General features: G+C 45.1%; 2 protein-coding genes across 6 annotated transcripts in view; one reads left to right on the forward strand and one right to left on the reverse strand.

Annotated features, from left to right (window-relative positions):
* Positions 1-396: 396 nt before the first annotated feature.
* On the reverse strand, positions 397-26,153 carry LOC115319625. 3 transcript variants are annotated; one of them, XM_029979680.4, is made up of 7 exons: positions 25,773-26,153; positions 14,392-14,463; positions 14,120-14,304; positions 6,377-6,469; positions 6,224-6,316; positions 750-839; positions 397-483 (listed from the first exon to the last, which is right to left on the reverse strand). In XM_029979680.4, the coding sequence occupies exons 2-7, from the start codon at positions 14,447-14,449 to the stop codon at positions 427-429; spliced, it is 576 nt and encodes a 191-aa protein (XP_029835540.2). In that variant the 5' UTR covers positions 14,450-14,463; positions 25,773-26,153; the 3' UTR covers positions 397-426. The 3 variants fall into 3 exon arrangements, with proteins under 3 accessions (XP_029835540.2, XP_029835534.2, XP_042148443.1); XM_029979674.4 differs by lacking the exon at positions 25,773-26,153 and adding an exon at positions 18,346-18,464; XM_042292509.1 differs by lacking the exon at positions 25,773-26,153 and adding an exon at positions 14,831-14,948.
* The window catches only part of LOC8043592 (fibrous sheath CABYR-binding protein), a 57,443-nt gene continuing 56,243 nt past the window's right edge, over positions 25,469-26,668 (forward strand). For all 3 annotated transcript variants that reach the window (XR_005797970.1, XR_003918501.4, XM_029979665.4), the window contains exon 1: positions 25,469-25,755. Coding sequence is in view for 1 of the 3 variants with exons in the window: in XM_029979665.4 (XP_029835525.2) it covers positions 25,676-25,755 (80 nt within the window). In the remaining 2 variants the exon portion in view is untranslated. The remainder of the gene's footprint in view (positions 25,756-26,668) is intronic.

Here is a 26,668-nt window from a genome sequence, read left to right on the forward strand (position 1 = left end):
CGCTATGGGTCTGCGCGATCAGAGCACGAGGTAGCACGAGCTGTGTGGCTGCGCACATGCATGAAACACTTGGTGAGGTCAGTCTATTCCATCAATGCCTCGAGGAAATTGGTTGCAAACTTTCTACAAATGGTATTTACGATTCTCGTGCTCAGGATATTTGAAGACGATGACGCCATAAGGGTATGATTAACCAGAATGGTGTCGTGCGTCTTCTAAAAATTGCCGCGTGGCAGCGTGTTTCATGCTTCGATGCTGCAGCCCTTGTCACAACTCGTAATGTATGTGGTGTACATCATAGTTCTGGGGTCGAGTCTCTTACGCATTTGATGAATGGTGCTTTGCTGCCATTTTTTCGCTGCAACTCTCTCGAGAAAGGAGACTATTGAAGCGGGAAACGGGCTCGCAATTTATTAGACTGCTCCATCAGACGTCGGTCATGCAGTAGCCGAGTAGATTGCACGTCCCGGTGCTCCCGCTGTTCTGCACATCAAGCACATTTTGTGTTAGGGTCACTTACTAGAAAAGAAGTGTAGGGCATCTTTTTCGGCTGTCCGGCCTCCAGTACACGTTGGTTGCCTTCCTTCGAGCTCGGAATCCTTGTCCACGCTCAAAGCTTGCTAGACTCCCAATTGTTATCTATAGTAGGAGGCTTGCACTGGAGGTGGGGCAAGCGAAAAACTTCCCTACATTCCTGTCTTGTCGGCGGCAATGGGGAAACTCCGCTTGTAATTTATAAGTGTCATTACCTTGGAACAGGCAGTTCCAGCGGGTCGACAGTAACGGCGGGGCATATCTTGGTTCTGCAGGTAGCACAGGAACTGGCATTCATCATAACCCTGAAAGCATTTGCCATCAAGGTACACGACTGCTCCTGGCCTAATCATCTTTGTGGGCTTCAATGTTTCGCATATATCTTGGAGAAAATCTTGGATGCCTATTTATGATTGTTGCATAGCGCTTCTTTTTTATTTCTTCTAATTTTCCCGTTTTTTTGTTGATTTCAATTCTTGAGTTAAACAAATCAATGTTCTTTTGGTGAGATGTTTTTTTCATGGTTTTAGTTGCTGTGAAGTGCATACTTTTACATTTATATTATTTTAGTTGACATTCTGCATCAATACTTTTGTTTCTCTGGAATATATGAGTTCTGGGAGGCACGTTTTACGATGTTATAAAATTTAATATTTTATCATTTATTAATTATTTAATAGTTATAAAAAAAGCCCAATTTTCGCACAGGTGAGTCTTTTTACGCATTATTTTGTATTTTGTAACGTTAGATTTTGATGGGTATCAGTGTCCTGGTAACTTTAAACTAGAAAACAAAATCAATGAGTTCAATTGATGTCCTACTAAATGATTCAATCTTTGTTTATACAGCATCATACACTGTCGTGGATGCATGAGTCAAAAATAACAACACCTACATACTCTTTATATTCAATTGAGGCTGTTATTTGTGTATTATCATGTAAAAATGCAAACAATGGAGCGCATGGCTTATGATACATGCTGCGCTAGCTAGAGGCTACTAGGAACTGAAAAAACTGCGGCGTGGAAGAGGATGCGGGCCTTCTCCAATGTCAGGGGTGGAACGGCTGCGCCATTTTGCGCCAGACGCATTTATCTGCGCCATCCTGCGCCATGTTGCTGAAACTGCGCCACAGCCAATACTTTGCACCATTATGTACCAAATCGCAAAACGTGCGCCAAAAAAATTGCATTTTGTCTTGGTTTCGGTTTCTCTCGACCCAAGTGGCAACAATGAGCGTGTTTAGCTTGGTCGGCCTTGCAATGCTTTGTTCTGTTTATTCTCCCTGTCTATCCCTATTCAGAAGCGGGCGAAAAAACTCGGGTCAGATTCCAAGCGCTACACCACCTGCGACTGGATTAATTGTTATTCTTCAACCATAAGCAATTAAGCTAGTCGGCCGAGGTGAGGTCGAGTTATTAAGCGTCAGATTGCCTGAGGCTCTGCGGCCCGGGATCCGGACATCAGCCAGTTGAAAACCAATGAGCAAAAGATTCCTTTTAGTACTTTATCGTTAGAAGTTGGAACCGCATTCCCGCTAGATGGAACTGAAAGGCGGTCCGATCCGAAACCTTGCCGGCCAGCAGCTCTCACGCGAGCGTTAGATCTGCTCGGTGTACTTTACCTTAACTTTGCTCCTGCTTATCGCTTCGAATATAGTGATTCCGTTAATCGTAGTCTGCTGCTTCAATATTGAGTTGCACTATTGGATAAACCCGAAATTTGTTGCCCTGTTCCTCCGCGCAACTGCGCGTTCCCTGCTTACGCACGTCGCATGGTTCGCCGATATAATTACTATGTCGAGCATGTGTGGGTGGTGCGATAGCAGTGCTGGTTTGCATTTTGAGCAGCTGAAAGCCACTCAGAAAATATCGAGGACACTATCTTCAGATACATGTGGTACTTGCTTTTTGATCCTCATTAAGGCTCACAAAGTTTCAAGTTTTCACATCTGTTACACTGTTATCCCATCTACCTATAGGTCCCTAACCACTCATGTTCATCTGTGAATTGAAATTCCTCCCGTACTTGTCTAAGACACAAGCTGAAGTGCAAGGAGAACTGATCTGAGCTGCTTCTAGCCTGCTCCGGAATGTCGTTTAGCTGCTCCCAACATGCTCCAAAACAGCTGTTTCAGCTACTCCCGTGGCTGCTCCCAAGTACATTTCATGGTTTCCACCCCTGAATGTGCAGTGTGCACACTCCTCTCTCCACTCCGCAGATTTATCAGTTCCTAGTTGTCTGTAGGTTGCGCAGCATATGCGGAAGTCCACGCACTCCGCTGTTCGCATTTCATTTGTACCCATAGCACATAACATATCTACCAGTGTTGGGTAAAATACTTCTGAAAACTACTTGAAGTGAAATACAAGGTGAACGAGAGGTTATGTACTTCAAATGAAGTAAGTACACCGGGCGCAAAAGTAAAGTACAAGTACTTTTGAACATAATCTTTCATGATGACCTTTCATTCCCCTATACAGTGTTTTTTTGTTTTTGTTTTTTTGTTTTTTAGCTGTTATGTATTGTGGATGTAATCGGGGGTGCATCAATTATTTTCAGAAATGTCGGTGAATATTGGATAAATTCAAGTGGCCACGAAGTTGTTTTTTTCTCGCTGGCGAACTATTTAACACAACTTATAAGGCACTTATTTTTTGACAAGACATCATTATGTGATACTAATTTAATAGGATCGAATTTGGGGAATGTACTTTACTCAGCAGCTGTAGTTTACCCGAAAAGAATTAAAAAGAAAAGACTAAATAAAGTGTAAGTGCACGCACAAAGAATGTGCTTCAAGTGAAGTAGTATTCCCCGACACTGCTATCCACTACAGTGGGCAAATCACAATCACACTTTACGTCGAAAGCACTATGGCACTCATCAGTTATGAATTATGCAAGTGGGTAACTTGGTGCTCGAAGCACATATTTCACTCGCTGCCACTGAGTGTCGCCGACAAGCCTGACAGATGCTGTTTGCGATTTCAATTTCTTCCCCACCGCCTGAACATTCCGCGCCAAGTCTGCGTAGGAACTCAGAAAAGAAATCTCCCGGAGAGTCGCAGAATGACGCCAAACTACTGCATAGGGCTGTAGACAGTCTTGTTGCCAGTTGTCTGAAGCTTTACCTGAAATCGCAGGACACGCTTTTCGGGCCTACGGGAATGTTCAAACATTCGGCGATGACTTTCTGATACCGTGTAAAAAGCTCAGAAAATCACATTTTGGAATTGCCCTCTCTACACTAAACTACAAAATGGCAGCACCCTCAAACTCTACGCGTGACTTATTTTTAGTGATGGGGTCCGAGAAAAATAAACACGGTTTTTCGGTTCGCCTAATTAAACTATGCATCGCAGCAAGCTGAAACTTCGTGATAATGTGACGTTAGCGGTGGTGATAAAATGCGAAAGTTTGAGCACATGACGTTATTTGAATCAAAAGATGCTAAAGAAAAACAATTTCTCAGAGCCGATGTCTACCCAGACTTGTACACGTTACTAAAAAATAGTAAGGAATTACATTTACAATTACTCAAGGCTAAATTGTAATTTATTACAATTACAATTACCCTCTTATGAAAGTAACTGACCGTTACTTCAAAAAGTAATCCGTTACTTTCGGGGCGTTACTTTTAACACTATTGTCCTCAAGTAAGAAACAAAGGGAAGAGGGTTATTCCACCTGTTCCATTTAATGACCTTGAGTATTTTGAGCAACAGCTGGCTCTCGAATGTCTCGTCAGACATTTTGCATTATCTCTTACTCAATATGTCGACTACTACGCTGAACACCCTTTGAGCCGAGGCACTGGATGGGAGTGCCATATTGTTCTTCACGAATGCTTCATGCTCTGCATTGAGCTTTTTCAGCGAAGCAAGAGAAGTACTATTTACCTCGAATGTAGAGCAAAGCTTCGTCGTTGCAGCCGTTGCCTGCTATTCGAGAGATTTAGTAGAGCCTTCCGATACCTCCGACACCCGCGATAACGTACCCGATAACGATATGATGCATACGCAAAGACGGCGGCGAAGCATCGGATATCGTTATCGAAGTCATCGGACCGATCTACTAAAATTCTCCATTCTCTCTAAATCGCGAAGCTGTAGAAGTCATCAATAGCAAAACATAGTTGTAACAGTAAGGTGATAATTAAATATTAAATAACGTTTGTCTCGATATTCTTCTTCCTTTGGTTCTGAACAGTTTGAGCCTCACTTGAGACGTTGGCGAATAAAAAAAAGTTTCCAGTATATAAATATAAGTAATACAAGAAAAAAGAACACTCATAACAACAATTAATTAGAACGTCGGTTAAAACAGGGAAATGTAAACGCACGTTCGCCGTGTGTACCTTTCTTGGTGCCGTTCAAAAACACACGGAGCACGAACCGACTGCAGTTTACTCTGGTGTTCTCCAGATAGACGTCCACTGATACCACGGGCAGCAAAGTGTAGAGTACTAAGAAAGCCGCGCTATGGCCCCCACTCACGAATTTCGCTCTCTCCTCAAGCCCAGAATATCGAGTCTACGTCAGCCACCATAATGTTTTATTTGTAAAAATATCTGTTTAAGATAAGATGCGTCCTGCTGAAGCGAAACAGGAAGAAGAAGAAAGGAAGGCTATTACCATTTTCTAAGTGCTCGCAAAAAGCTGACTCACAAAAAGGGTAGGGTAGACGGAGCGTTGTCTCCTGTAGTGACATTATAAAAATGGACGTAGTCACTATATCCGAGATGGACATTGTTAATTCTTTTCAGTGCACTTACCGCCTCGAGCTTCTCGAAGAGGTGCACAATCACTTGGTGTCCTCCTCTCCCCGTCTTCGATCGCAAAGAAAAACAAAGGGACTAAAAAAAAGAAACGGAAATCACTTGCCCCCTCCCTTTTTCTTTTTTTTTGTGAATTGTTTATTTGAGTTTTTTGTCATTGATGTTAGGGTCTAAAAATGATAGATCCAGATACAGGGGCTTGGTGTTGCAAAAAAAGGCTTTCCGGAACTGAAGATTGCCAAGCCTCCCTTTGCGCTGGTCGATTCGCGTGACAGTGTCACTACGCTCGACTTTACAAAAAACAAAACAAAAGAACTTTATTTAGAATGGGGGGGGGGGGGGGGGGGGGGGTGTTGGTTCGGTTCTTAAAAAAAAATGTAACGGATTACAAGGAATCCGTTACGTCAAAAATGTAAAGGAATTACTTTAAAATTACTCTAGAAAATATGTAATTATTTCGTTACAAAATTACTGATAAATGTAAGGGATTACAAGTAATTTCGTTACTTGTAACGGATTACGTACAAGTCTGTGTCTACCTAACCCTATTTATCAAACCAAACCTTTGAGATTGCAGATGTCGAAAAAGCTTATCGGCGTGAAATAAATCAATATCGTATTTCTAATTGGCCAGTTCTTACACTAAAATAAAGGCTACAGGCGCCCACAATTTCAAACTACGGTTTGATGGACGTCGGTGAACGTCGGCTCACTGAAATTTTGTTTCTCTTTTGATCCGAATAATGTCATGTACTACAGTTTTCGTGTTTTAACACTACCGCGGACGTCACATTCTCACTGAGTTTCAGTATTCTGAGATTCGTGGTTTATTTATGCAAACAAAAAGACCGAATTTAATTCTTTTTTTTCTCGATCTAACTGTTTAGTTTAGCAAAGGGGGCAACAGACCGATGCTCGTGCGGCCGCTCGGGGGTGTAGAGCCTTGCACATGTCCGATTCGGTGATGGAAGGCCTCCTCCTGCACTCCGTGCGAATGCAGACCTACGCCGGACACGAGACGCCGTCGGATGGGGCACGGGCAGGTGCTTCCGCAGGGGTTACCTTTTCGATGCCACAGGTTAACCCGTCTGTTATGTTGACGTGGTACACTCCGCTTTTCCCAGTTGTGCACTCAATGCTGCAGCTGTTTTCGACCTTTGAGACAGGTGGAGAATCGTAGAGAAACATTACATTCGTAAATAGATGGAGCTAACGCAGTGACTACCGAATAAAGGTGCAGCCAGGCGGTTATCGCCTTGCCGGGGAAAAAGAAAATTAGAAATATTTTATGAAGTTTTGAAGAACTACTGCTTTATCGTAAATTTACCATAAAATACCGAGCTTGCGCCCATGTTCGTTCCTTCTCAATGGCACCGCAAGCTCGCGACCTCGATCTGCTTTTCGCAGCCATAGGAGACTTTACTTTCGAAGATATATATTTTCTGCATCTACTGTTCTTGCTAAAACAGCTGGGGTTGCGATGTGTCGGACTGCGTACGCTACCACAAATGACAGGACTGAATTCCACGCACAACGGAAACAAAGTTCCGGTCCTTTGCTTTCATGTCCCTGAACGGTTTGACATAAGCTTTCGGGAGGTGGTTTAGTTTCACGTTCGGCAGTTTAGTGTTCAGTGGGGCAACCATCTCTGACGCCGACTTGATCACCGACTTGGTGGGCCGTCGGAGGTTGTACACCGTTGCCTGGTGCTTGACACGACCCCCGACTCAATCACTAGTACTCCTGCCATTGCAAGTTGCGGAAATATACACCTCGCTGACGTGTACTTGCGGCTCTGCAGCTCGTGTAGTTGGTACTTGTTCTTAAAGTGGCGTGCTGCACCGTCACTGACGTATGTCACATGACCATACCCAAATTGGATTTCACAATTCTCTAAACCGTTGTCTTATAAATTAAGTTACGGAAAATCTCATTCAGTCGCAATTATTTTTACTTTTTTTTTTAAGTATCTATTTTCTACATGTTTTGCGGCCCTCCACGGCAGCGGATCTGTTTGCTCCTTGGTTTGCGCTCAGGCGGCGCAGGTCCTACCTCCTGTATCACGTTACCGCCAAGGTTGTAAGCTGATCTGTTTGCAAAGTCGCTTCGGTTTCTTCCTTTCCATCGCGTACAAACATGGGTAAATTCGAAAATGTAATTTAATTACAATTACTTTGCTTCAAAAGTAGTTTAATTACAATCACTACTACGTGAAAAATAATTACAATTACTTCTAAAAGGTAGTGCAATTACTTTACAATTACTTATTTCTGAGAGCGACCCGACTTGGGCCATATAACCTTAAACGAGTTGTACAGAATGTAATGGATTTATTTGTTCATTCCTTGCCCAAATGTTTGAGAGGGCTTAAGCATCGCTGCATAAATGACACGTATTGTACTTTCCTTTAATGAATTTTGTTAAATTCATGTTAGAACTTGACAGTTTGGGGCAATGAAGTACTACGTTCTTATATTTTTAATAAATAATAATAAATCAGTTCATATGGTGGAAGACGCTGAGATAGCCAAAGAAAAAAAAATTCGGTTAGACATTTTTTGTTAGCCAGGCAAATAAAAATGCGACAATTAGTCACATATGAATATTTTACAAGTGATATTATAAAACTAAAATCCACACGCTCTAATACAATTGCATTCGCATACAAATATCATAGTATTATAAATTATTTACATTAAATTGAAATTATAATGGCTCGGAAATATATAAGAACCGAATCGGGGCTCTCGAATCATTGCTGACAATATTAATAGGCTCGAGGTAAGTCTCCAAAATGCTTATGCAAATAATATCCGAAGTAAGACCAACAGGAAATAAACTTGAAAATAATACAAAAATAATATGCGAGAGCACTGGAAGAGGGACGCAAAAAACTGGCAAAAAAGATAGAAAAGTAACTTCATAGCGAATTAAAATTCCCAAACTCGGCTAAAAGCTGAAGCTCAATTTTTTTTTTTTTTTTTTCTTTGAATAGTTTGCTGTTTACGCTATAGTTCTCTGCTCGGACCGCAGATGGCGCTACACGGCGCCGTTGAGGTTGACGCCAAAGAGGAATTGTCTCTCAGCCCAGTTTTATTCTTCTGTGCCTAGAGCCAGCAAATTATTTTTTTTTTCATCCAAATTAAAAATGGTCATTGGACATAGTTGTTCGATCTTATCTTAAAACGCCCAGAAGGGTAGAGGGGCTAGAGGAGGAGGGGGGGGGGGGGGGGGGGAGGAGGCGAGGCGTGGCAATTCTCACAAAGGGCTTTATGAAGTATGAGGCGTTGCCTGATATTAACGACCACGCGAGCGCATGGTGCTAACTGCTCCTTGACGAGATGGTCTTCCTAACTGGGGCACTGGAATTAATTTCCTCGGAAAAATAGACGATCATTTAAAGGGATACTTCAACGAAATTTAAAATATTCCCGTCGAGTTCAAAAATAGGTTGAATATGATTCACAATATCCGTAAATGACAATCGCACATTTGTATCTTGAGTCTGGTGGCTGTATTTTTCGTTATAAACAGCCCACTCTGGCAAACGCTCGGAGAAGGCCCAGTGGAGACCAGGTGACATCCAACGCAATCGTGACGTAGGTCGTCTCGGGACGAGCAACGCTACGGCGAGGCTGACGTCGAGAGGATGGCCTTGTCGTTCCAGCCACCGAAGCGGCTGCTTTTGTCCGAATTTTGAGCGGCGGGTTAATCTTCTCTAATCTTGTAGGTGGACAATAGCGACTTCTGCGACACACAAAAGGCATTCTCGGGAAGAGGGGAGTTCCTCCTTCCCCCCTTCTCTCGTCGTGGTCGGAGGCGAGAAACTCACCATCGCTAGCTGTCAAGGTCCCTAGGCGGACATTACAAGCGAGGCGTTAGCGACATCCACCAGGTGCTCTTTGCTAATCGTTTAATTCGTTTTAAAATTTCTTACGAGACTCTTTTTAACAAGATATTGGTATGTTCGATGTGATACTGCTCCTTTGAACACACAGACCAAAAAATGAGCGCCGAAATTTTGTTGTAGTATCCCTTTAACAACAAGTGAAAAACAGAGCTAAAATTATCCCAACGGGCGCTTTTAACCTGCCACACATTGATTGACACAAACTAAGTCCAGGAAGAGCGAAAAGATCAGAGAGAATATTTATTTGATATGACCCGTACGAAAATGTCAGATCGGAGCGGTTCCAGTTCGGATTCGCGGGGTTCTAAACTTGTGGACATTTCCGATCCGCGCGATTCTGGGTGTAACCACTCGAATCCAGTGAAATGCAACGCACTGGAATCGCACAGTGGTCGGTGAATCCGATCCGCTTCCTTTGTTCCAGTGTTGTCTTGCAAGATTTGTACCGAAAAAAATAATACAAAAAAGCAAGTCTATCCCATGCTTAACACGGGACATAATTAAAGGGATACTACAACGAAATTTCGGCGCTTATTTTATGGTCTATATGCGTTCAAAGGAGCAGTATCACATCAAACACGCCAATATCTCGTTAAAAAAGTCACGAAAAGGAATTTTAAAACGAATTAAACGATTAGCAAAGAGCACCGGGGGGTGTCTCTAACACCTCGTTTGTAATGCCCGTCTTGACACCTTGACAGCTAGTGACGGCGAGTGTCTCGCCTCCGGCCACGACGAGAGAAGAGGGGAAGGAGGAACTCCCGTCTTCCCGAGAATCCCTTTTGTGTGTTCCAGAAGTAGCTATTGTCCCCTTACAAGATTATAAAAGATTAACCCGTCACTTAAAATTCGTACAAAAGCAGCCGCTTCGGTGGCTGGAACGACTCAGAGCCTTTTAAAAGGCTCCGGAACGACTAGGCCATCCCCTCGACGTCAGCCTCGCCGTAGCTTTGCTTGTCCCGAGACGACCCGTCACGATTGCGTCGGATGTCACGCGCTCTAAGCTGGGCCTTCTCCGAGCGCTAGCTAGAGTGGGCCGTTTTTAACAAAAAAATACAGCCACCAGGCTCAAAATACAAACGTGCGATTGTCATTTACGGATATTGTGGATCATATTCAACCTATTTCTGAACACGACGAATATATTTCAAATTTCGTTGAAGGATCCCTTTAAATTATAAGCTGTGCAACAATTTCCGTGCTTCGCTTAAATAGTTTGGGAGTTGGTGTCTCGACCTTTCTGAAGTAAAGAACAAAAACCGCTTTTGCCTGCATGTCTTAATTTTTATTTTAAAAATTGACAAAGATTGACGTTTTCGGCACCTCTCAACTCCTTCGCCATATTCCGAGTCACGTGAGCTAGCTGTGACGTGAATGGGGGACGCGAGGGGTTCAGGTGAAGATATCTCTCTCTCTAGAGCCATAGGACTCACCCGCTCGCGACCGCGTGACCACGTGCTTGCGCAGCGCGATCAGCATGGCGAAAGGAGGAAAGTATCTTCTGGGTCCGTTCGCGGTAGCAGATAGAGCTGACGGTTTTGTTGACCTCGGATAGATGTCGATGATATCAGGTTCTTGACGCATTTATGTTTATGTTGGAACGACAAGATTTTTGGAAAAAGAAAATCTACCTTTTATTGAGCAGGTATTTGCACAACTTCCTATCTTTTTAGAAGTCCCCCATTGACGTCATGCCGCGTGGTTCTCGTGGCCGCCGCTCGAGGCTGCAGGTCGGGAAATGATCTAATCTTCGTTTCCCGATCACGTGGCGGAATCGCAACATTTCGAAGGAAGGAGATGTGTTTTCTGTCATTTCTGATAATAAACAATGCGAAAAGTAGAAGATGCGAATTCTTTCAAAGTTAAATTCGTTGCAAACTAAAACGAAAAAGAAAGCAGAAAATTAAGGACGCTCTAGAGATTGACTTGTGACTGTTGTGAGCAGCCGGGAGCAGCGAAAACGTCACGAAATGCGCAATTTCCGGGAAGCGCACGGCCTTGTGCAGCGCGCTTCTTGGGAGCCGTCCGGCCGCCCCGTCGTGGTCCCCCGTACGAACATGTCAGATAGGAGCTGTTCCAGTTCGGATGCGCGCGGTTCCAAACTTGTGGACCACGTTACTATAGATTACCTCCGTTGTGGAACTCCCGAAAAAGGGCACTAGTTCCGGCTCCGCGTTTCAGAGCCGGAACTAGTGCCCTTTTTGGTCGAGAGAGGAGCGCCCTACTACGGCACAGCCCGCTTTCGTGCGCATTCAGAAAAAGTGGAAATCATCCAACTTTCTTATGCGCGCCCTGAAGGCGCAAGGATTCAGCGCGACGTCACGAAATACGCAATTTCCGGAAAGCGCACGCCCCACGCGCGTCCAAAAACGCGTTGGTTTGAATCGCGCTAGGCACCGCGGAGCGCCGAGACGAAACGTTGGTGGCGTCATTTGTTACGGTTTCCCGGAGAAGTAAAAGCAAGCAAAAGGGTGCACGGGTGATGACGTTTAGCTCAATGTTGGCTACGCCCACAGCGTAGCCTTGACTGCGCTGTTGGTTGCGCATAAATTCGCCCGCTTGAACTAGCCGGTTTGGGCAGCTTGGCGACTTGCGACAGAACTACGTCGTAACATTGGACGTGTGGTCTTCCTAAGTGATACTGAAGAGGACTGCATTGCTTGTTTTTCAAGAACAAAAATGAAGCTTAGATGCCTTCTGAGCTAGCGGTCCAGACCGGGCTAAAGTGGAAAAAGTCCAATCTCAGGGCGCCGCCACCTTGCTCAGCGGGGTGCGCTTTGGCGCGGCCATTATCCGATTACGACGCCTTAGCAAAGCTTCCTAATCAGATTATGACGCGTCCGAGCGCACCCCAAGCGAGCAAGATAGCAGCGCCCTGAAGCCGGACTTTCAAAGCTGCGCAAGGCCGGCGATGCGAAAATGTGAACGATAATAAATTAATATAATCATCCGTGTTTTTGCAGTGTTTTCTTCTCTTTTTTTCACCACAAAAATAAACTACACATCGCCTAAGTTAGTGGTCCGGACCGGATGCCAAAGTTTCAGAACAAACAATTATATTATTCAAAGGTTGTCCCGTACAAAAATATCAGATACAGACCGGAATGAAAAATGCCGGTTCCGCCTCCTGGATCTAAAATGGGGGCACCAGTTTGTATCCCGCCTGGAACCGCGCAGTTCCAGACGGGATCAGGTGGAACCGGCTGGTTCCAGTGGCTTTGAAGAGCCATTGGTACCGTGCGGTACCAACCGGTGACCCAATTTCAGACCCAGGCAGTGCGCCGCCGGAATTCCCGCTACGCTCACCACTGGACTCTATAAAAGTATTTCGCGCGATGCCCTTAGCTGCTACAAGCGAGAGATCGTCGCGATTTTACACCCAGAGGCGGATCAGCCTGGGTGTGAAATCGCGCCGATCTCTCGCTTGTAACGGCTGAGGGCATCGCGCGAAATACTTTTGTAGAGTCCAGTGGTGAGCGCAGTGGGAATTCCGGCGGCGCACACGGTCGTCCTGGCGTCGATCGGCACCAAAAACGGTGCACAGAACGCACACACAGCACGCACAAGCACAGTATCCAGTTTTGAGCGCATCGGGAAGTTTCGGCGGGCAAGCGGTATATCTAGTTGTCCGAGTATTGTCACCAAGCGCAACAGCGCGAAACGCATCCAGATGCAAAGTCAAAGTGCATTGGGTCGGCAGCTTCATACCATATGAAGATTTATACCCGAGGTCAGTGGGTATCTATCCAGGACAACGATGGGCGAGTCAGTGTCCGTTCGCCCGCAGCGCGAACGTCGCCGCCGGGCGAGCGCCGGCCGACAGTCCGACGAAACGCAGAAGAACGGAAACCCTCGGCCGCTGCCGCCGACTGCAACAGACAAAGCGAGGAGCGGCCGCGGAAAACGCCCGCTCGCAGCGCTTGCGTAGCGGATGCGCCTGTGCCTAACACGTGACCTGCGAGAGACCGCGGGGAAGAGAACGGGAGTTCCCCGCGGACCCCCGACCCCCCCCCCCCCCCCTCCCTTCCCCTGCTCCTCCAGTCACGCATGTACGCACCCGCTGCCTGGGAGCAGACCATACTGGAACCAAGAGGAAAGGATTGGATCCACCCATCACCGTGCGGTTCCAGTGCATTGTGTCTCACTGGATCCGACTGGTTACACCCAGAAACGCGCGGTACCAGGTCGGACCCGCGCGGATCTGAACTGTCCACAAGTTTAGAACCGCGCTGATCCGAGCTGGAACCATTCCTATCTGAAATTTTCGTACGGGGTAGGTTATTTTCTGAAACTGCGAAATGGGGCCCGTTCCTATTGGTTCGGGCCCACAATTCTATGTTTGGCCATTCCGCCCTATGCATTCGTGGGCTCCGTCGGCCGCCATGTTTCGATTAAAAATTTATGGCGGTCGCTTATAACATTTTAATCGGGTAACGGCTTGTCCTAAAACTTTGGCATCTGGTCCAGACCACTAGCGGTGCATTTAGACGGTGACTGGGCGTTCGGCGTTGCATACTTTATTTTTGCGCATAAAAACACGAGAAACCACTAGAGTTTCTTTTTGGGACATCTTGTAAACATTCCGCCCATGCTGCTCTTCTGTCGGAACAAAGGCCTACCATGTGCCCCCCCCCCCCCCCCCCTCCCCTCTTCCATTCTCGAACCTAAAAAGCACCCGTCCCCGTTTTTTCGCAATTTAACTTCTACTAGACACTTGCTCGGTATTTTTATGTGCCACTAAAAGAAAAATAATTCTACATATAGTTTTGTTACAATTAATATATTTATCTATAATGACAGCTGTAAAAGAACTATGTATTCCTTTGGAACATTTGTCTTGCCAAAACAATTGCCACAATGTTATGCCAGAACAAATACTATGCCTTGTTGTTCACCTGTGTTGCAAGCAGTGTGGATTTATCTGACTTGGGCGACTGAGAGCATAGCTTGATCATGGTGGCCTCGTCCAAGACATCGTCGGCGCCACCTTCAGCATTCCATGGAACGTTTAATTCATGTAGGAATGTTGGTAAAGCTTCGCATGGGCCCTGCTCATTGGAATGCAAGCCTTTGAGAAAATCTGGGGGAAATTTATACACGAATTATTATCCAGCAGAAAGGCTGCTACTTTTATTATATACTTGTACGATACAGTTTGGATGCTTACCTTTTGTATTCATGAACATACAGGCCAATCCTAATATCGTGTGACAAGTGGAGTGCATTGCCTTGATGTGTTCTGTAAAAGATTAGTGAGTTTGAGACGATTTTTGGGTGTACCCTATAGACAGGTATCTTTTGTAACATTATACAGAAAGTTTGATATTAATTCAAACCTTAAAAAGGAAAAAAGGGGGGGGGGGGGAGGGGGGGGTGACAGACGAGTGCCAAGTGCCGGCGTGACTGAAACGGTATGCGGTGCGCTTTTGAGCGCATTGCAATTTTTAAATCTGGCTAAAAAACACGTTTACATTTTTGCAAATCTTTTCAACTGGTCTGGTCTAAGTGTAATTTCCGTAAATAAAGATTTCAATTGCAACATGACCCCTAAAATCATTCATTAAAGGTTAACTTTAAAAAAAAAGTAAGTTATTTAGTCAACTTACCATGACGATCACCCCTTCGTCTAATGTCCGCCGATCTTGATAAATACATGATGACGACGGCACTCGTATAACTTTTACTCCCTTAAAAACTATATTTGAATTAAAAGCAAACACCCTGTATAATGTGTACAGGAACATGTAATATATTTATAATGGTATTACAATATATCAAAATTGTATAGTCCTTTATACAATCATTAAAGCTTGTTTTTGTTTTTCGGGGATTTTTTTTTTTTTTGTTTGTATGAAAGGGTTTTAGCACGCAAGAGGTTCGAGGCAATGAACTCCTTGGATATTTACCATCAACTAAAAACATGAAATTCGCTTTATATGGCTATTGCTAGAGTCACTGAATGCATGTTCCCAGACCGAAACCCCCCGGCTCAAGGTGCCAAGATGGCGGCTCAATCTTTTTTTTTTTCTTCTTTACGTTGGTCACCATGAGCTTTTAGAAAGCATGTTTTGCGTAAAAAAAAAACAAAAAAAAAAACGCTTTTTGTAAAAAAAAAATCTTTTATGTGAGATTAGTGCAAAGCGACAGGAGCCTGATGTTTGCATAAAATTTTAGTTTACTGGGTTTCGCGGCACACTTATATTGTTTTTAAACAGCCATGTCACACTGGCGACCCCAGGTAGCGCGTCCCGACTAGGGTGCGTCCTAACCAGGCGACCGCAGCTTCCAGTGTTCGGGGAAATGCAGATGTCGCTGGCACCGTAAAGTAGACTCCTCCAAACGTGGCGTTTCGTCGCTTTCTTCTTTTTGTACTGTGAAGCGAGTGTTAACAATGCATTACGGGAGCAACGGTCATTAAAGAGTTTTCGTAGATCGTTTTCGCAATCCGGTTACGCTCTCCGCAACCCGCTACGATACCCGGAACTTCCAGTCAAGGTCATGGGCGCGCAGGCGCAGTAGCGGCTTCTTCGTTGCGGAGGGCTTAGCGGAGGGGGGAACCCGGTCGAAAACTTCCTATTAGGGAGTTTTCGTAGACCGCGTTTTTTTCCTCCGCTAAGCCCTCCGCTACGAAGAAGCCGCTCATACCATATCTAGGGTTCCGCGTTTTCGGATAAATCCGAAAAGCACTCGCCGGTAAATTTTCCGTCAATTTGAGTTTACCCGAAAAACTCTGAATTTTGAGGTCACAGCAACAAAATAAACCGCAAAAAGGCGGAGTTTTACAATTATGATTATAATGCAATTAAACGCAAATTATGATTATAATGCAATTAAACGCAAAGGTGCAAGCGAGCTAGACAAGAATGGCGAAAAAAAAAAAAAAAAACGAAAAGTTTACAACTAAACTTTATAAGAGCACAAGGTCAGTGGTCGTGAGGAGATTCCACTTTGAAATTTAGAACTTCTGAAAAAAAAAAGGGGTTTTAGCACGTCGAGGTGCCTTCGGGACAACGGGTCATGGTAACCGGACCTTATTTATTTTGCTTTCGATTTTTTAAAATTCACGAAGTGAAATTCGCTCTGAATTTTAAAGAATTGGGAATCTAACAAAAATACATTCCATATCCCCCCCCCCCCCCCACACACACACACACGAAAAAAAAAAAAGAAAAAAAAAAGCTTTTAAAAACATGTTTTGAATTTCACGAGAAACTCTTAAAACGCGGAATCCTACATGCACCACTTGGATTAGTCAGGATAGGCAGCGCTTTAGACGCGACCGGACCAATGAGACCAACACCGAACGCGGTGGTCGCCAGTCGGCGGTGGGATCCGGACATTTCGGTGTAGGACGTTTGGGTGCGGTCTTTTCGGTGCACGGACTTTTCGGTGCACGGACTTTTCGGTGCACGGACTTTTCGGTGCACGGACATTTCGGTGCACGGGAAATCAAAATCATGTTGTTGTTTTTTTTGTTTTCTCTAAACGTAATAGGCACGATTTTAGCTAGAAATATATTTTTTCGCACTTTATAAATTTGTAGATTCGGTCATCCATTTATGGTCACTTACTCATATACGACCTAAGTGACTTTGTTAGGCGCAGCACCGTCTTGCGGGAGGACTGGGTACGTTGGACATTATGTTTAATTTGCCGGTGTTTCTTTTCCAACGTACGTACTTGACGCATCACATGTGTTTACGCGTTGGGTCGGTACAGCCGTTCTCGGCGCCTCCTATAAAGGTGTGGGCTTTATTATTGGTAGTCTGTGTAGGAAAGGCATCAACAGCAAGAAGCTTAAAGGAGCGGTGGAACGATATTCAATTGGAATGTTTTTTTCACTTTACGCGAGCTTACTGGCGCTAGTGGGACCCAAGGATACTCGCACGCAACGCCACTAGCCAAGAAACTCCTTTGTTGCGGCGTAATTTCAAGGACAAAAGCGATCATTTTCATTCAATCTCTCCTTCGCAAAATCTGATGACGTAACGTGGGGATCAGATTACACCCATATGACGATATTCGAATGCGGTTCATAGATTGGACCCGAGCATTGCGTGGGCACTCGATACGGGCTCGTGATAATTACTAGCTCGAGAAGCATTCGGGTAGTGGCCCGTGTCCAATCACTGCAACGACGACAATAGTCGAGCCATAACAATGTCTGAAACTGAGCGCGTGTCGAGTGCTTTGCCAACCTCAGCGCGTGGCTGTGATCAACATTGGCGGCATATAATCGGCTCCAGATCACGTGGCCGCTCGTTCTGGCTGCGAGTTGAGGGGGGTGAACGGTGCTCGTTTTTCTTGAATATTTTTTCTGGGACTTCTATTGCGTGGAGTGAAAAACGAACGCGTGTTTCATAGGTCATTAACGTCAGGAGTCCGCTCTAAGCGATATTTGCGAAAAGTGCAAAAATAGTTGCATCGCCCCTTTAAGATTGTTGAAAATTACCCGAGACATGTGATACCACAATCCGTACGTTGGAAAAGAGACACCGACAAACGAACCATAACGTCCAACGTCTCCAATCCTCACGCAAGATGGTACTGCGCCTGACAAAGTCACTTAGGTGGTATATAAGTAAGTGGCCGTAAATGGATGACCAAATCTAAAAATTTATGAAGTGCGAAAAAAATTAATTTTTAGATAAAATAGTGCGTATTAAGTTTAGAGGAAACAAAAAAAGAGCACACAAAAAACTCGTGATTTGGATTTTCCGTGCATAGAAAAGTCCGTGCACCGAAAAGTCCGTACACCGAAAAGTCCGTACACCGGAAGGACCGCACCGAAACGTCCTACACCGAAACGCCCTACACCGAAAAGTCCTAGACCCGTCGGATGGTAGAGAAGGGAAGCCATCGCCCAAGTTGGCATATTGATAAACGTGTCGTTATGAAAATGTCAAAACCATATCTGCGCTTCTTTGGGCCCAACTACAAACACGCCATGATGGCAGCAGTGAACTTCGAGGATATAACGATGCAGTTCAGCGATCGGAAGGCACCCGAAAACCAGACGGAAGAAACAACCGCCGCGGAGATCGCAATGGCGAACATGGCGGGAAGTCTAGCTTGAAAATGTTCCTGCGCTACGCGGAAACACGGGTGAGCCGGTGAGCACCTTTCTCCACGCGATGGGGAGAGACGCCTTCACCGATGCTGACAGACGCCAGCGGTCTATCTTCCTTCATCTCCCGCAAGTCACTTAACCCGGAAGCGTCTACGTCACCGATCCTATTATTTATGTTTATTCTCCAAGTTTTTGACAATAAAGACTTGTCAACCTTCCATTTCGTGCCGTGTTTCGTTGATGGAGTTGGGACCAGCTGCCACTGGGAATTGGTTCCAGAAACCAGTTGAACTAAGACCAGTTGGATCCCAGTTGAAAATTTTCGTCTGGCTGTCCAAACTTCGTTGCTCGCAAGGCGGCGCTTACTCTCGCCCCAGCCATGCACCTGGCAGGCATATCCGCGGTATGGGCGACGAAAAAAGCATTAAAGCACTTCATCATCCAAATAGTAAAAAAAAAAAATAAAAATAAAATAAGGGGGGGTTGGCAAAACGAGAATGGGTAACGGTTACGATTATATCTTAAATGTGATAATGTAGTGATTGCGCAGGCGAGCTGGTGGATGTTAACCATTTTGTTCTTAGCCCGAGACTGAGGCAGGAAAAGAGGAAAGTTTCGAAGTAGAAGAAAAATGAACAGTCGAAGCTAAAGACAAGTTTATTTGGTCACCTTCTTATATACACTCCACAAACTTCACCACAGCACCTTCCCGATCTCGAAAGCCAAAAGATAACAAAGGTCTCACATCTTTCCACCACAATTGTCAAACGACCTTGACGTTTTCCACAAAGCAATGAACAATAGCTCCCCTCATCCGGAAGACACTTGTCTGAATCCTTCGCGTACACAGTACACTCTCTCCCTCTACTCTCCGACCCATAATCACAAAGCATCCCGGTAACAGAAGATATCAATCCACGTGAAACACAAAGGAAGAAACCACTTACACCTTCACATTCAACAAGCACTTCACAAAACTTTCAAATCCGCAAGAATGATTTTGCGCTGCTGCTAAGCTGTAACGACACCTGACTAATGCAGTTGCCCATTGATTTCATTCTTATTGTTTCTTTTACAACCCTTTTGATGTCGTGTGTATTATCTCTGTTTCAGACCAGTGGGGTATACAATTATTACATTCTTGAACATGTTCGCTATTTCCGAATTGGCAACGTTGTTTTTGACATTCCTTTTGTGTTCAGTCAATCTGTCATTTATACACCTTGACGTCTGCCCCACATATTTAAAGCCACATTCCAGGGGGATTTCATATACCACTCCATTACCACACGGAATAGACTTTTCTCGGTGCGTTTTTGCGCATTCCCTTACAGATAAAGTAAGTAGGCAGGCGAGCTGGTTGATGTTACACATTTTTGAAAACCGGAGACGACGGACGAAGAAGGGGACAACACACAAAACGTCTCAAACGCAGCTACTAAATTTTATTTGAACAGTCGTTTATATAGCATCTCTCCCACACGTCTTCCGGAACTTCCCACGTCACAGCAACTTTTAGCCAGGGTACATCTCGTCTTGACCATTTCTTTTTTTTTTTTTTTTTTTTTCTCTCTCTCTTTTATCACCTCACTTAGTTTGTACAAAGCATTGCAATACAAGCACCATCATCACACCCGCTAAAGTCGGACCCAAGGAACCACACCTTCACACCCCACGTAACCTAACTGGCAAAAAAAAAAAAAAATTGATAACAACACAAAACTTTTTGTGTTGTTATGGGACGAAGCGACCCAAAAAGTTTTGTGTTGTTATCAATTTTTTTTTTTTTTTTTTTTTTTTTTTTTTTGCCAGTTAGGTTACGTGGGGTGTGAAGGTGTGGTTCCTTGGGTCCGACTTTAGCGGGTGTGATGATGGTGCTTGTATTGCAATGCTTTGTACAAACTAAGTGAGGTGATAAAAGAGAGAGAGAGAAAAAAAAAAAAAAAAAAAAGAAATGGTCAAGACGAGATGTACCCTGGCTAAAAGTTGCTGTGACGTGGGAAGTTCCGGAAGACGTGTGGGAGAGATGCTATATAAACGACTGTTCAAATAAAATTTAGTAGCTGCGTTTGAGACGTTTTGTGTGTTGTCCCCTTCTTCGTCCGTCGTCTCCGGTTTTCAAAAATGTGTTCCCTTACACTTTTGTGGAAGGGTGTGAGCTTACTCAACTTATAATCCGGCCAGATTCACGAAGAGCTTCTTAGTTTACGACAACTTAGCTAAGAAGTTCGTAAGTTAAGAACATCGTAAGAAGAGGAGAAATCGGTATTCACGAACGCGTTCTTAAGTGAGAGGAGGAAAGCGACGTTGTCGTACGGAAAAACTAAAACTTACCGGTGCTGTTGCTATGGCGACGGCGTCTTTGGCAGCACGAACAACCAATCGGAGAGCTCGGCATTTGTTCGGAACCGTTCGGAGCCGTTCGGAGCACGTGGATTTTTCATAACAAACACAGGCGGCCTTTCTGCCACCGCTGGTCTGGGGTTCGTATCCGTGCAGTGAGACGCTAACACGATTTAAACTCGCCCGAATGCCGAGGCCGGGATGCGTAACCACCCCCATTGACTGCTACGAACTCGATCGCTACCAAGTGAACACAACTGTCATCGTTGGTAAAAGACGGCCCGCAGTCGTTTGCAAAGCGACGTAGATGGGAACAAATTGCCGCGGCGTTTTTTGCGGCCTCGGAAATGCAGGAGCGAGCCGACGTTAAAAAAGATACGCCTGAACTACGACAGTGTCAGCAAGAGCCACGTAAATGCCTGTTCACACTACAGAGCGGACGCGCGCGTTTGACCGAAGTGCTGGATTTGCGCTGTTGGACCGCGAATTGATAAGCGCTTCGGGACCGATCCTTTACAATTGCAACTCGATGCTGACGTGACACCCGGCGAAGAAAGGTTGGACCGGCATTGCGACCCACGAACTGTTACAGCGATCGACAGTGAGGTGCAGTCGTGTCAGAATAAAATGGAATACTAATAACAAAGTGTACATACCATGTTGCGAAGGTAATCCATACGGCGTTTATTTGAGCTTGATATCACACAAAACAGAGATAGAATCGATGAGAGCCCCTTTTCGACGACAGCGTTCGTCACCGTTGCCTCGGAAAACAAGGGGATGGCAAGAGGAAGAGATTGACCTCTTAATCTAGAATTGAGGTCAGCGATCAAACTATAATACGGGAAAGGTTCACATGGGTCGCGCGGGCATATTCCATTCAGCACGCCAGCTGGTCGTTGGCAGACGGTTTTCGCCAAGGACCGTCAGATCATCGCTGCGCCTAGTCGGAGTGCCTGCTAGGCCTATCTGCCGATCGGTCGGAGTCCGCACTCGTGGCCCTTGAAGTTTTTCCCGGGTGTCCGTGGATCCAGCGTTCTTGTTCGTTCGTCGTGGTCTGTTTCAAGTACTTTTTACTTGTTTCTTGCTGCTTGAAGTCGGGACGCGTGAGGAGCGCACGTAGAAAAATAAACATCCGTTGGTTGCCGCGACCAACTGAGCGACGCTGTCGGCCATGCTGATTTGATCGTAAGAAGTGCGTAAGACAGCTTCGGAGCTGTCGTAGGATTTCGTCGTAACCTGCGCAAAACTTACGAAAATTTCGTTTCGTGAATACGGATTTGTTCTTAAGTTTTGTCTTACGCACATTTTTGGCGTAAGATCGTTTCGTGAATCTGGCCCGCAGATCTACATTGAACTTCTTGGCACAAGCCTTTAAGTTGTGAGAAATTTTGTGATAAAATGGAATTACAATAGTTCTATTTTTTGGCCTTTGCTTTGGTTCTCCTGTACATTTGTTTGCGAATTTTACGGATAACTGCTTCCTTACGAATTCATCCTCATAACCAGCACCGTTTAGCCTTCTCCACTGTCTTTCTACCGATTCATTCAAGAAATGTGTACATGATCTTTCCATTGCATTTGTAATTAAAGACTTTACAATACCCGCTTTCACTGTTTTTGAATGGCAACTCTTTTTTGACAGCAGCGATTTTGCGTTTTCTTTTCCATATCCAGACGTCAAGGTGTATTTTTCCAGATTTTCCAGACGTCAAGGTGTATAAATGACAGATTGACTGAACACAAAAGGAATGTCAAAAACAACGTTGCCAATTCGGAAATAGCGAAACATGTTCAAGAATGTAACAATTGTATACCCCACTGGTTTGAAACAGAGATAATACACAGGGAGTTAAACGACATCAAAAGGGTTGTAAAAGAAACAATAAGAATGAAATCAATGGGCAACTGCATTAGTCAGGTGTCGTTACAGCTTAGCAGCAGCACAAAATCATTCTTGCGGATTTGAAAGTTTTGTGAAGTGCTTGTTGAATGTGAAGGTGTAAGTGGTTTCTTCCTTTGTGTATCACGTGGATTGATATCTTCTGTTACCGGGATGCTTTGTGATTATGGGTCGGAGAGTAGAGGGAGAGAGTGTACTGTGTACGCGAAGGATTCAGACAAGTGTCTTCCGGATGTGGGGAGCTATTGTTCATTGCTTTGTGGAAAACGTCAAGGTCGTTTGACAATTGTGGTGGAAAGATGTGAGACCTTTGTTATCTTTTGGTTTTCGAGATCGGGAAGGTGCTGTGGTGAAGTTTGTGGAGTGTATATAAGAAGGTGACCAAATAAACTTGTCTTTAGCTGTGTTAGAGACGTGTCTTCGACTGTTCATTTTTCTTCTACTTCGAAACTTTCCTCTTTTCCTGCCTCAGTCTCGGGCTAAGAACAAAATGGTTAAAATCTTAAATGTATTCTATTTGCGTGGCGACGACAAAACAGTGTTTTGGCCCATACTGGAAGTGACAGTATTTTGAGATGGCGGTGCCCTTGAGGTCTGAAATCCTCCAAGGTCAGGCTGTCACAGCGGACGCTACCGAACGATACTCCCGAACTAATGCAAGCAGCCATGCACTTCCCCGAGTGGCCGCCGTGGGAGAAATGGCAGCGTAGCGATCGCCATTAGTTCGGTTGTTCCAATTTCCTTGGTTGTTCCACTGGGTTCTTCCAAACGCCAACACATCGAGAGGCTTTGGATGTTCGTCCTCGTGTGCGGATCCGTACCACTTTTTCAGAGCAGGATATGGCAGCTTCTCAACCGAGTTGTTCTAGTAACGTTCTCCAGGGCCAATAAACGTTGCTAAAACCCTCAGTTGGGAAACTCACGCGTGAAACCTGGACTGCTGGCGTCTACCGAGACCGAGCTAAATACGATAACAGCGCCAGCCTTTAGCGACGAGTTGAAACATGAAAGTTGCTTTACATAGCTACTGCGAGATGGCCCTTCGAGATGGCGCCACCGGCCCTTGCCTGACTTAGGGAGGCTCAAGTGAGGGTGGGTGCAACTGCTAGATCGGCGATCACGGGACATGGACGCCATTTAATTGCTAAATTTTGCTGGGAGTCTATGGGGCAAAGGGTCGTTTTCTTTCCTAACTCGGTTCATAAGAGCCCATTAAGGTGCTTGAATAATTTACGCAAGGTATAAATGATTACTTTTCCATAGCCACCAGTTTTGTTGCGATAGGTTAAGTATTTTTTTAACGCGAAAAATGGTATATTTCGCCATCTTGGACGTTGCTGCTTGTCTGGCAACTTTGCTTTCTCCGCTCGACGTTTGCAATTCTCGGAGCGAGAAAGAAGCGAGAGAGGCTGCGCCAAGGCGCTCTTTGCTTGCAATGGGAGGCGAGAGGAGGAAAGGCGCATGGAGCGACAGAGTTGCAACAGAGCGGGCGCCTGCTCTCGTGCAGGCAACATTGGGGCATATCCTTTCCCGAATCCTCTCCCTCAGGCGCCGCCATTAAATTGCAAACGCTCTCCAGGTTTTGAGTTGCGCCCACCCTCACTACAGCCTCCCTAGCCTGACTCTACGTGCAGGTGCAGCCGTGTAGTTCCCGGAGTGGACGCTGCGGGAGAAATGGCGGCGTTGCGATCGACATTAGCTCTAGGGGTGTCGCGAACTTTTGTCGAACCGGATTTTTAGGTCGAACTTTCGGGGTCCGACTGGGTCGGACCGGTTCGACGAACCTTCGAACTTTTCACCAAATTCGACCGGTTCGACTTTGTGGACAATGTGGCCAGAGCTTGATACAAGCATGTCTAGGTTTGGAGAATTTTTTTTTATGCAAAAGGTTATTTTATTTTATGAACAGTTGCAATTAAAAGAAACCAATTATAATCACTGAAGAAGTTAATAACTTAATTTTTTGTACAGTATTAACTAAAATAACCAATCAGAGCTGCCTTAATTTATTCCTTAGCCATCACCATCCAATCCGAAGTCAACTGACCAGCCTGTCGCGCACGTACACACGAGTCGAACCTCAATACAAGGTTCGTCGCACTTTCCACTAAAGTTCGAAACAGTCGAACCTGGTCGAACTCCAACCTCAAACACGGATCAAAGTCACTTTTTTTTTTTTTTTTTTTTTTTTTTTTTTTTTTTTAAGCAGGCTTTATGGCAGTTTTCCAACTGAGTGGGTCTATAGTAACGTCTGGTCGCTCCTTTGCATTCACTGCATTATCATCATAAAGTTAAAACCTGTCTGAATGACCTCCCTAGTTCTGTTAGCAGGTTAGTGCTCACATCGAGGCATGATGCGCGTAGCCGGTTTGGGGAGGGGACCTCACTTTGAACCTCCTACCCACCCCCCACCCCGGTCCCAACACACACACACACAAACACTGTACGCAGCATGACGCGGATTCAGGGAGCTCGCGCGTGTAACAGCCAACGAACGTAGACCCAAAGTTACGCTCGCGCCCGTGCCTTCGTTAGAACGAACATGTCGCTATTCTGTGATCTGCGGGCATCTGCGCGGGTACACTGTAGCGGGAGTGTGTGTTTTGGGGGGGGGGGGGGGGGGGGGGGGGGGGGCACCTGGCTTTGTACACAAGACTCTACAACAAAGATTAGTAAAAAACAACAAAAAAAGTAAAACTAAAATGAAATATTTACGCGGCAGTTTTATGTTTAGCGATTAATTTTTGAAATTGAAAAGAGGCGCAAGTGCTCTGATTGTTTAAAAAACTGATTTCACGAAACGTTTATGATGGTATTCTGTTCATTTAATTTGTTTTTTAATCTGAACAAAAACTGACCTAAGCAGCCGGTCATGATCGGCCGGTAACGTTGTCGGCAAACAAATGGCAACGGCAACATTGTGCAGATGGCGTCCTGTTTTTGCGTGCGGGTGTCGTAGAATACAGTCAGGGAGGTGGGGTTCACGATTTAAAAGCCGCTATGTGACACAGCCGCAAGAGCGAACGCTTTTGTACGCATTCTAAGGTGTCAACGCAAGTATTTAGAAAAGTATTAGCCACATTGTTGCGTGGACCGCGGCCGAGACCGATCAAACAGGTCCCGTACAAAGCATGCATGGTTCCTGAGAGCTCCCACCGAGTCGGACAACAAAGTGTAATTAATAACTCAAAGTACCTTTACTCTTCGTCTAAAAGGTAAGCAGTGCACTCACCCGGTGCCTGAGTATTCCTAATTAGGTGTCGCTTAACGCTCACTCGTACAAGCTTGCTTCCTCGATCGCCGGTATCATGACCATTGGGCTGTTCGCGGGTCTGCAACAGCTGCCCCCCCTGGGTTACCGTAACTCATCGTACATGACAGAATTATATACCGTCGATGCAGCTGGTCAGCCGACGGGCTTTGTGCTTTATGCGTTCTCACGCTCGCTGCCCCCCCACCGCCGGCGTAGTTCTAAATGTGACGCTCGTCTCGCGAGCGACGGACCCGGTACGTAAGGACTTGATTAGATTGCGCGCCAGCTGTAGGTTCACCGCGTTGGGAAATTAAATAAATAAATATATTTTTTTAATCGTATAATAGAAGTGCCATTTAAATTAGTTTTAAGTGATAGCCGACTTCGTTGAACCGGCTCTTAAATCATAACCGCTTACGTGCGTCGTTGGTTAAATACAGTAAACGAAACTTCAGACTTCGTTGTGTTGCATATGAGCGCTTGCCTATAAAACCATTGCCTAATATGAACAGGATAGTATTGGATTAATGGCTTCTACTCGGCGGTGTAAGGACGTTCTTTTTTTGGTGGCAATCAGGTGGGAATGAACATTTTCCACATAAAGGCAGAGCCTAGTGGCTGGCACACAAACTGCTTGGTGGGGCCATATGGATGCATGCGGCCGAGCCTTTTTAGAGAAGTACGGAAACGAAATTTTAGTCCCCTTTTCTTTGTGTAGACGTGGTCTCTCCTACGACAGCAGTTCACAAACACCAGTCCTTTGTCCGTAAATGTGAGATAAGCACATTTAGAACGATTTCCCAATACCTTTTGATAATTGGGGGGGCCGAGCTTCATTGGAATGTCTGACGTCACAGACCCAGCAGTAGCAGTGC

The sequence above is a fragment of the Ixodes scapularis genome, unplaced genomic scaffold, assembly GCF_016920785.2.
Source record: "Ixodes scapularis isolate PalLabHiFi unplaced genomic scaffold, ASM1692078v2 PGA_scaffold3__209_contigs__length_174095766, whole genome shotgun sequence".
Classification (NCBI taxonomy): Eukaryota; Metazoa; Arthropoda; class Arachnida; order Ixodida; family Ixodidae; genus Ixodes; species Ixodes scapularis.